The sequence below is a fragment of the Centruroides sculpturatus genome, unplaced genomic scaffold (genome assembly GCF_000671375.1).
Source record: "Centruroides sculpturatus isolate CEXI.00-Female unplaced genomic scaffold, Cexi_2.0 scaffold160, whole genome shotgun sequence".
Taxonomy (NCBI): Eukaryota; Metazoa; Arthropoda; class Arachnida; order Scorpiones; family Buthidae; genus Centruroides; species Centruroides sculpturatus.
This window is the reverse complement of record NW_019384435.1, coordinates 439,498-450,531: the sequence shown is the minus strand read 5'-3', so window position 1 is coordinate 450,531 and position 11,034 is coordinate 439,498. Positions and strand designations below refer to the sequence as shown.

The 11,034-nt window shown below is 30.3% G+C and overlaps 3 protein-coding genes across 4 annotated transcripts in view; all 3 read right to left on the bottom strand.

Moving 5' to 3' along the window:
* Positions 1 to 3,031: 3,031 nt before the first annotated feature.
* LOC111619912 (neuronal acetylcholine receptor subunit alpha-7-like) lies at positions 3,032 to 4,065 on the bottom strand (the record flags this gene model as incomplete). The annotated part of the gene is made up of 2 exons (XM_023361736.1): positions 3,032 to 3,446; positions 3,510 to 4,065. Coding segments are annotated over 2 exons (882 nt in total), but the record flags the coding sequence as incomplete, so codon positions are not given.
* A 737-nt stretch (positions 4,066 to 4,802) lies between these two features.
* LOC111619871 lies at positions 4,803 to 7,891 on the bottom strand. 2 transcript variants are annotated; one of them, XM_023361693.1, is made up of 3 exons: positions 7,770 to 7,891; positions 6,765 to 7,664; positions 4,803 to 5,596 (listed from the first exon to the last, which is right to left on the bottom strand). In XM_023361693.1, exons 1-3 carry the CDS (start codon positions 7,788 to 7,790, stop codon positions 5,567 to 5,569), a joined length of 951 nt encoding a protein of 316 aa, XP_023217461.1. In that variant the 5' UTR covers positions 7,791 to 7,891; the 3' UTR covers positions 4,803 to 5,566. The 2 variants fall into 2 exon arrangements, with proteins under 2 accessions (XP_023217461.1, XP_023217460.1); XM_023361692.1 differs by lacking the exon at positions 4,803 to 5,596 and having other exon boundaries at positions 5,650 to 7,664.
* A 1,396-nt stretch (positions 7,892 to 9,287) lies between these two features.
* The window catches only part of LOC111619882 (cytochrome c oxidase subunit 5A, mitochondrial-like), an 18,964-nt gene continuing 17,217 nt past the window's right edge, over positions 9,288 to 11,034 (bottom strand). The window contains exon 4 of the mRNA XM_023361707.1: positions 9,288 to 9,439. The gene's annotated coding sequence lies outside the window, so the exon portion shown is untranslated. The remainder of the gene's footprint in view (positions 9,440 to 11,034) is intronic.

Below are 11,034 nucleotides of genomic sequence, written 5' to 3'. Positions count from 1 at the left end.
GTGTCGCTTTGCGTTGAATTTTCGTCGATGTTAAGCCTAACGTAAACTTTTTATAATAATAATCGTGGTTATTGTATCATTAAAAATTATTTCTTTATTTTGTACAAACAAAATAAATATATTGAAAAATATAAAAACAAAAAAATTATACTTTAGAAGTTAATTTAGTATCAAAAATGTTCGATTCAGCATGACACAGTCCGAATGGAATGCTTTCAGTTAACCAATGTTTCAGTTGATTGGCATTCAGATAATCGATGCGCTACTGTACATATCTATTGAGTTTTTGTGTTTTGTGTGAAAGAAAAAAATTTCATTGGCATCAACCAACCTTTTTTTTTGTAATTTATAAATATAAAATATGTAGGATAATTGAAAAAGTAAGTTTATAAAGTTTTCATGGTTTAAAAATCATATACTGTCAAGTGTACTCCAATGTTAGTTAGTAATGTCTCATATTAGCAATATGAAATGACTAGAATGAGTGTAGAAAAAACTGTGATAAGGTCAGGAAAGTGATCTTATGAAGAAGTTCAAACAGTTATTTTAATTTTATGGGCCAAATAAGTTCCATTTGCTAATGCTTGAAAAAGGCCATTAGAAGAAATTATTGTAAAGTGTTAATTCTCTTCCATGACAATGCCAGACCATAAACAGCATATCAGACTATTAATTTGCTGCACAAAAATTTCAATTAGAGGTTCTTAATTTCCAATACAGCCTTGATCTGGATCACCTCCTGACAATGACTCACAATTTCCCAAATTTGAAGGACCATACATGCAGTTATTTCACTATTGATGATAGTGTAATAACATTGTAATCATTAGATTGGTGCAACAGTAGAAGCAGGAAGTTTTTGAAGACAAAATGAAAAAGCTCATTATCTATGTTATAAATGTGTGGAGAAATTGGGTGTTTTGTTGAGAAATAAGAAACTTCTTGCAAATAAATCTTTTATCTTTTCATTTCTTAAATAAAAACATTGTGTTATTGGCTTTGTAAAGTTACTTTTTGATCATCTCATATACATTAATTTTGAAGGATTTCTGTTTCTAAAATTTGAAGGAGTTCTGGATTTTTTTTCTGTCATCTACTCATATCTAAGAGTGTGTTTAAATCATTCCCAAAAAAATAAAGATGATCATTATTATTACTTGAAAGCTTTAACACACAATTTTTCCAACTTTTAATGTAAATATTTAAACATTTTGCAATTTATAACAATACTATTTTTACACAAGTTCTAATAAATCAAATTACAGTAGAGCGTTGATTTTCCGAATCAATTGGGGACTGGGGTTGTCCGGATAACTGATTTACATACGAAAAAATAGTTTAACGTATCCGATTTCGAAATTTTTCTCCGTTGCATGTCGCTTTGCGTTGAATTTTTGCCGATGTTAAGCCTAACAAAGACTATTGTATCGTTAAAAANTGTTTCGGAATTATTCATAAAACAGAAGAGAATAGAGAATTTATGTCCGAGAATTACAGTGAAGAATGGCTTCTCGTTTCTATTGCGTTAGAAAGAATTTGTTTTTTAATTTATCTTTTAGTTTTTATTGTGCATAAAAGTATATGAATAGTACACATCGTACAACAATTAAAATATTGTAAAGTAATATATATATATACAGTAAAACCTGTCAAAAACGGAACCTTACGTGTTATAAACATTCGATAAATAATGTTCTAGCATGTTACACTTTTAATTAAACAACTCGAAGCTTGTGTCTATTGCTTTGTATATATTGTTTTTCGTTTAAATGGCTTTACAATATGCATAATAATTTGTAAAACGACGTCAGAAAAGTAAACATAAATTACAGCTTTTTTTTTTTACAAGGTATCACGAACGTGTTTCAAACGATAGAAATTCTATACAGCATCTTTTATAGGATAACACTGTAGATTTAATCAATAATACTGTACTATTAATAATTGAGTTTTTATATACAAGCAATAAATATTTAATGCTGTAAATTCTTTATGTATAATATAGAATTTACTTTTTTATCGTGCAAATCGTCCACAACCTAACCTACCCAAATTGGAAAGATCCCTGAATAGACATTTAAGTGAACACCATGTACGAATAAATAAAATTTAAAAAATGAGTGAAGAAGTTAAGAGCGTTATTATATTGCTGTTTTATTACTAAACAATATAATAAATGAAATAATATATTTATTAAATTAATAATTTCTGTGAAAAAGAATCATCTGTCTCTAGTTGGAATTTGAAAAAGGATGAAGATTTAAATCAACCCAAAAATTATTTATTTGGTCATTATTATTTAAATATACAAAATTATTTTGTTTCTATCTGTGTTAGAAACGTTCGTTCACAAATTATTATTATTATTATTATTTTGTTTCTTTTATAACGAATAATTTGAGTTGATTACCAAGTACAGAAACATGGTAAAATTTCACTATACAGTAAACACCCCGCAACTCGTACTTCGCATAACTCCGACAGAATGTTTCTAAAAATTGTAGAGTAATTTAATATTTCTTGACAATAAAGAAGTATTATTAACGAGTGTTTTCGTTATCTGGAAGTCTTTGCGATACCGTGCATTAGTCTACATTATTGTAGTCGGTATGTTACTAAAGACTTTACTATTATGAAATGTTTTGAACTCATTCCCTGTAATAATAAATTCAGCGGTATAATCTCAATAAAACCTCTGTATATAGCCAATTATTTCTCGTTAACACCTCATTTTCCACGTCGCCGAACGTAGTCTACGAAGAACAATGTAGCTGCAGAAAGCGGCTATATTGTTCTTCGTAGGATACTGAAATTCGTGCTGCTTTCTGCATGAATTTCATGTAGAAAGCGGCACGAATTTCATGTAAATCAACTCCAAGCCTAAATGGGATTTCCCAATGGTCGCTTTTATCGTGGCTTGCCTGTACTCGCGATGGCTATGGCCTTTTGGATGCAATAGGGCGGAGAGTCCAAAAAACCTAAATGGATTTGGATATTTAAAAAAACAGAAAACTTATTTTTAAATATAAATTAAAATTCGAGTTTATTACGAAGATATCTTTTTTACAAATTAATAAGCTGTCATTAAAAATTTATATTCGTGAGATTAATTTAATTTTTTTATGCATTTTTCTGAACAATAAAGACTAGAAGGTAGATAACAAAACAAATTCTATCCAAGGCTGTGGCTACCAATAACCATTCTTCCCTGTAATCTTCCGATGGTAATTCTTCTTCGTTATCTTGAGTGTCTTCCATTTTGTGTACAAATCCGAATCGTTTTTTAGGTATGCATATCAACATAATCTTTCCAATCATCCCCGATAACCAATAGGTTAATATGGTAGGAGGCCGAAAAGTTCCAGCAATTCTTCCTAAGTTAACAATGATGATCTCCATCAACATCGCAGATGCAACAATAAACATGGTAGAATGGATGCTACGAGCTGTAATTAAGTCGAATTAATGATTTGAAACAGTTTACTTTTAAATAGAAATAGAATACCAACCTGTTAATACGGACGGGACAGAAGAAGAACGTGTTTCTCCAACGTACAATAGCATAACAGTTAGAACCATTAGCGAAGTGCATCCCAAAATGAATTTGTGCAACGAATTAGAAGGTAACCAAAACATGATTAGCGTGAAGAAAATTGCAATTAGAGAAGGACCCCAAATTATTAAACCGGGATCGGAATAATGTTTCCTCTTAAGTTTAAACGTCGTTACAATGCTCGGGTATGGTTCCAAGCAACAATCGTAATACTGAATCCTCCTGTGTACAGACGCATTTATTACAAACCATTCGGGATTTGAATTATGAAAGTTCTCCATACTTAATCCGCTGTCTAAAATCTCCAAATCTAGAGCTAATCCGTGATGGGTCCATGATCCAAAAGTAATGTTGCATTCTTGGATATCGTTAGGATAATCATTATAATCGATTTTACAAAATGAATATATGGTTGCAGGTGGAACCCATAGAACCATTCCAGAGTTAAAAGAAAGAGCATTCGTCTGGAAAGTAGGAGCTAATTCGGTCACTGGTATACTACAAAAGATAATCGTTATTTAAATACATTTATAAAAATTTATGTATTTTAAAGATTGTAGAATCATTAAATTATAAAAATAGTTTCTTAAATATTAAATTAAATTTTATTCGTATAAAATATATATATTTTAATTAAAAATACTTAAAAGTAATTTCGTTACAAATTGTTCTTAATAAGGATAAATTAAATCTTATTAAAGAAGTGGAATTTCTTAAATTGAAAGAGATTTCTCAATGACGTCGGTGTTTCGGGTGTAACGTATTGTGTGAATTACGAACAGATAAATCTGTTATTATGAATAAATAAACTACGTGTTATATTTATACGGGGTGATATTATTTTATTATTTAATTCGTTGCGTCAGAGCGTAATTACTAGCACGGACGTTAAAGTAATTGAAGGAGAAAGGAAACGACCAGTACTCGAACTTACGTCATGTCGGTGCGAAAATCTCACGAGAATTATCTATTGTTACGTTTAGCATTTTATTTGTGTTATACTAAATCTTATTTCTTTTATATAATTTTAAAAAAATTGCTTTTATTTTTACAAAATTCTACTTGTACGTTATTAGGTTACTTAACGAAATGTCGTCAATTAATTATACAGTTTAACAGTTAATTATGAATTATTTTTACAGTTGTAGCCAACTATAAGAACTCAAAAACATTATTTTCGAATTTTTACAGAGAGTTTTTAATGTATAAAACTTATAAATTGTATAAAATTAAAATATTTTTACCATTTTTTTGTTTGTTCTTTCCCCCCAGTGAGCACTAAGTTGGCCTTTTCCCCATCCCGGTTCGGATCCACAATAGATGCAACTGGGAAATCTTTTTTTAAAGGAAATAGTTAAGAGTTGTAAAAAAAAATAATAGATAACTCATACGGAAAAGATAGCCTATGAGAAGTTCTTGAAATTGCTCGTCCAGATTCGAACCCGGATCCTTAGAGCAACAATCAAAATAGCCGAGAGCCGAGTGGTTAACAATTGATAATTGTTGTAATACTTGTAAATTGATAATTTTCAAGAATTTCATTTGTAGAAATAAAATATATATATACCACTCACTACCGGATATATCGGATTTTAGAGGAGATAATTAAGCGAAATTATTTAATTGCTCGTCGTATTGCATCTGTAATCTTTAAACCCACTTCCTGCCATCGATTCCTATAGAATTTCTCTCTTAATTTAGATTCATTCTTCTTGATTTTCCAAAAAGATTTACGTTATCGACACGAAATCTTCCTCATAATAATTTGGCAATGATGAAATTTTCACTTCCGCAATAACAATCAACGATATTCAGATTTTAATATGATAATAATTTATTTGAATTCAGAAAGTTACACTTCTTTTTTTTTTTAGAAAATTTTTTGCCAATGTGCATAATTAAGACGTATTTAATCTGTTTGTAATATTATTGCTTTGAAAATTCGTATTTTTCAAGAGTGAATTTAAGACTAAATTACATGATAATTGTCCTTTGAACTTTGACAAATTATGTTCAAATGTTCATTTTTGTCTTGTACGTGACCTAGAAATAAATTTGAAAGAACAAAATCGTTTTAAATTTGAATTTTTTTCAGTAGTAAAAACAAAACTATGGAAAGGTTTCAAGTCGACATCACAAAATCCGGCGCCATCTTTGTGGTTTGTTAACGTTTTATTTGTGTTTACGAGCACTTTAGCTGAAGTTCTCGTGTTGCTTATTCGTCGCGAATTGGTGAATTGGTATTTAATTGGGTGTAATGCTATTTCACTCAAGAACAAAGAATATCATTTTTTTTTTTTTAAATTCTCGGCATTATTTATTATCAAGGACCTCAAACTGAGGAGCTTTCACCACGAAGGCAATCTGCGTGGCTCTCGAGAATTAACCGGTAAAATTTCAATACGGATAAAGTAAATATCAATAGAAGAGTTTCAGGTAAGAAGAATCAGATTGCTAGTTATCAGTAAATAATTAGATAAACTTTTGCACGAGTATCATAAAGCGTGTACAAGTCGATTGCACAAATCCTTTTGTTAATACCCACAAAATAAATTTTAGTTTAAATAGATAATAATTGTGTTCTAACTTTATTTTTCACCTTTCGATTTGCTTTCTTGGTGTCTTCTTGTAATAAATATACGGTAGAGTTAATATTAAAGTGTTAAGCAAAGATAATCGCTTAGCAGATTCATCATCATCATCAGACTGGGTGCCAACATTAAACATGGTGTACGAGAATGCCACAACCCAACTGCATTTCAGGAGCGTTATGAAAGAGTACTTAAGCTTTTCATTTATGAACGAGTACAGTAATTTGTCGCCAAAACCAGATAGTTTATGTCACCAAAATCTACTTTACACCACAACTCTTGACTTACAACGAAGATGCTGGCTTCGTATGGATCGACACCTTAACATAATTAAAGTTTATTTTCATATAAAGCAGCATCTGGTCCTGTCAGATTGGGAGAATAGCCCGCCAGAAAAGCATTTTTTTTAACTTTGTCAATGATGTTAAAATAGTTTAGTTCTATTAAAATAGTAAAGTAAAAAATAGCACTGCCAACCTGTCAAATAACAAACCACGTACAGGATAAGCAAGCGGAAGCTAGACCACAAACATGGCGAAGGAGCGGAGCAAACGTGCGTTTTATCACGTGATATACGACCTTGAAATCTCTCTATATCTTAAACAATATTTAACACTTACGCCAGCAGGAAATTTTACTTTTGTCGCTGATGCATCGAGTACTTCTCTATCATCGTCTTCCGATGGTAATTTCTTTACATTAGTTGTTTTCGGAAGTGTTTGCTCTACAGAATCCACAGATGTAACAATATCGTCCTTTCGAGATAATTGTTCCAACGATTTACTCAATTTCGATTTTCTTCCTGGTTTTTTAACAAATTTCCCATCAAAGAATAAAGAATTACCATTTTGAATCAAACTCGGAGTTACTTCGATTCTAGATTCACGATTCTTTCGTAGTATGGGATTCGCTCCTGGTTTGGATGATGGACTGTCGTGAAATTTGGGAATGACAAGAGAGTCGGGTGACAATCTAGCGGTTGAACAATCCTCATCTTCATTCTTAAATGGTTTCTTTGTTCTTGCAATATATTTTTCAACATAATCTGTTCGATTCATATTTTTTGATTTTGATCTGCGAGGCTTTTTGTACAAGAATGCCGAATATCTATCGCATTGTCTACCTTTGTCTGTAGGTTCGTATCTAACATTCGTTTTCGAATGTTTTTTGTTCTTCCTCTTCACCTCGCACCGGATATATTCCTGTTTTCTTATATCCTTTTCAGGATAGTAAGCGCTATCCCGTATATCTGCCGAGCCGATTTCTTTCCAATGACAATACTTGGTGTTTTTCCATTTAGGATACGATTTTTCACTTTCACTGTCCAAACATTCGAAAGAATCGTCTTTCGGGTGTTGCAAAGTAAAGATTTTTGTCTCGATCATTTTTATTAATTTCCAATTTTTCTTAAATTTATCTTCACGAACATCATCGAAGCTACACGTAGAGTGGACAATAGATTTTTCGGTGCTTACGTAATTACGCCAGATCAGAGAGTTCCCTATAGAGGTTTGATGTTTCTAAAAATTATATCATCATAATTAACATTAAATAAATATTAATTTACTTTAAAATTAAGTAACGTATATAAAATTATATTAAAAAGTTGGCGTAAAGACGATTACCTTCGAATTTATAAGACCCATATGTACTAAAATCTACTTCCAATTCTCTCGAATATGTGTTATGTTTTCTGCATAATAAGAAATGAATGAATATTTTACTTGATTGTTACTTTATAATTATACAATTTAATTATTAAAAAATAATTGCAAGTTTTCTGTTAATTTAACATGAACGAAAAGAAAACAAAGTATTACAATCATATATTATTATGGCTTAATTTGTGCTAAAATTATTATAATGTAATACATATGTATAAATATTGAGGACGGGCCGATGAGTAAGGTGGATTTATTGTGTACATAATGTTTGTTTCTACTTATAATTTTTGTAGTGTGGTATGAAATATGTTTTGTGGATCAATCCGTTGGTATAAAAATAATCGAGGGTTAAGAGGAAAAACCATTTCTCAGAATAGTTTTATTTATTCTCTGTTCTGTGGGCATTAAGAGAGCCTTTCTCATGTCCATCACGGGTTTGGCTGGACTCACAATGAGGAAAACCGGATGGTGAGGGATATCATAAACAGACCAAAAATTTCCGGGTTTTTTTTATTGTTCTATTTGATCCCGGGTTTAGACTGGATGGCCTATCGATAGGCTGAACACTTAGACTGACGCCTTAAATTAACATGAGATGACTGCCTAACAGCCTATCTATATCTAATTATTAAATTTGACTAGTATTATTATAGCCCAATAGTACGGCAGATTGGTTTAGGGAATTTGTTTATCTATAAATATGATCGATAAAATTACTGAACATTAGTAGGTTGGTTACGGATTTTCGCTTAACAGACTGGCTATAGTTTTCCAGATTTTCTTGGTGTCTAACATCTAAATAAGGCGTTTTAAAAGTGCTTATGGATTTCGGGTTGGGGACACGCCTGTATATGCTAAAGATCTATACAAATATTTTAAAACTTCAAAATGATAACCAGATCAAAATCTGAAATTTCATTTGGTTGTTTTCGTAAAATCTCAATTGCTGTTATTAGAATGAAAATTAACTATAATCATATCATTTATTCAATGTTTTATGACAAATGTATTGTATTCAAAAAACAATCTGTCAGATCAACCTAAACGTTGACAATTAGAATCAACTCTATTTTTCTGTGCTTCTTAATTCATATCTTTTTAATGTGAATTTTAATAACTATCTTTTTTACTTGTGTCTCAATTTTTAAATTCTGGCACTTTATTTTACTAAAAATGGATTTTTCACTACAGTTCAGATTTTTCTAATTATTAATTTAATCAATAAATTAATTTAGAACATCTGGAAGGTTTTGCCCAGAGGATTCAAACCATACAATTCCTGCATACCATGCAGATACATCACCGATTATATAAATCATATTCTTCTTGCTTATGTATATTAAATCTGCACTAATAAATAGTCAAACTTGCTGATATTTTAATAAAATCAGTATTTTGAGTCACTGTATGTTTATGTATTTATACATAAGAATAATGTCTGTCTATTTTGTTGTTTAAGTAATTTAGAAAATTAAACAATGTTTTTAATTACATTTTTATTCTACTCGTGGAAACATCATAATATAATAAAAATTATGACTAAATACATTATAACAGTTTTCAATCCATTTTAAAATGGATTTGGCATTCTTTACTAAATAGTCACTTCTTTTGAATTTTCTGAAATATATCTGGAAAAGAATTTGAAACGTTTTACTGAGAAAAACACACAAAATTAGCAATTTAGATTATTATTTTATTAAATGAATATAATAAAACTAGAAAATAGTAAAAAATAAAATTAATTTAGTAACGTAGTTTATGTAGGCAATTTTTGAAAACCACTGGAGTATATAATTTCTTGTTCATACTGTACAAATTGTAATAATTATGTTTGTATTAACAAATAATTATTGCTATTGTTACTGTATAAATGTCGATCCATTTAACTACATTGCATATGAAGGTAATGAAACAGGAAAGAAAAAAATTTGAATGTATATAGCTCGTTTCAGAAAAATTTTACTTATGAATCAATATATCATACAGCAAAATGCTATAACAAATATAGTAGAACTCCTATTATTAGAGTATATGAGGTAATGTGGACCAATGCTATCTTGGATAACCAAACACTGATAAAATGGATGGACACAGTTATTTTGAATTAGTGAATTAAAAATGGCTATTAAATTATGTTGCATTGCAGCATAAATTGATCAACATAATAGTAATAATATTCTGTCTAAAACTGCAGGGGAAAATTGTTTGTATTATTGCTAACTAGCAGCAGTATGTAAATAAGCATGCAATGATATTAAGAATGTGATACATTCAGTGCTTAAAAGACTTCAAAAGAAGGGCCAAGGAAAGAGGACAGATCCTTTTTCCAAAGGAACTTAAAAGTGAACAATTTGAATCAAAAGCATTCCAATTGTGATAAATAGGAAGTTTGAGAAAAATTACTTTTGTAAATTTTGATATAGATTTGTGTATCAGGAGGTGGAGATTTAGATTTAAGTTAGAATTAAGAGGCACTTATTTTGGGGTAAAAACTGTTAAATCATTTTTGTTTGGTAGTTCTGATAGATTCAATTGTCAGAGATAGATTGAGTTGTTTTGTTCAACAACAGTCATTCAAAGTAAACTTCTTTTTGTACTGTTCAAATTGTTATTTCTTTGCTTTTTGTGCAAAGCAAGTAGTACCTGTCAAAATAGTTTGTCAAATTGTTCTAAAATATAGTCTGCTCTGGACTTTACTTATCTAATAAATTAGATTCAGTCTAGTTTTTTTTATGCAAACAAGATTGTGGTTTTTCCTCAACTCCTAGTAAACCCAGGCCTGGCTTCTTTACTGAACTCTTTGTACCAACTGTGCACTTGTTAGGTTTTTGGACAACTTCTTTAGTAGCTAAATTAAGCACAGTTTTTATATAGCTACTAGCTGCAAGGACCCGCTTCGCTGGGTTTTTATTTGTTCGTACATTTGTATGTAATATAGTTTTTTATATATATAAAAGACTGTTTTTCTAAGTAATCTAGAATCTAGCTGCAAGGACCCGCTTCGCTGGGTTTTTAAAAAGTAACGACAGTGAACATTAAGATAATTACATTATAGCCAATCTTACCCGTTTTCACAGAATGCAAGAATTAGGTCCCCCGTTTCCAGACTAATTAGAGACCTGGTCCCGATTATATTTCTGAACGTCTCCTGTTTACGTCAAGTCAAATGAACTATTTTCAACGTTTCTGGAACGTTTACAATCGTTCTATAATCGAACCAATA

Coding starts and splice junctions, on each gene's coding strand:
- LOC111619871 (XM_023361692.1), bottom strand. CDS start 7,790: ATGGGTCTTATAAATTCGAAG. Junction 7,665..7,769: donor TGGGTCTTATAAATTCGAAG/GTAATCGTCTTT, acceptor TATAATTTTTAG/AAACATCAAACCTCTATAGG.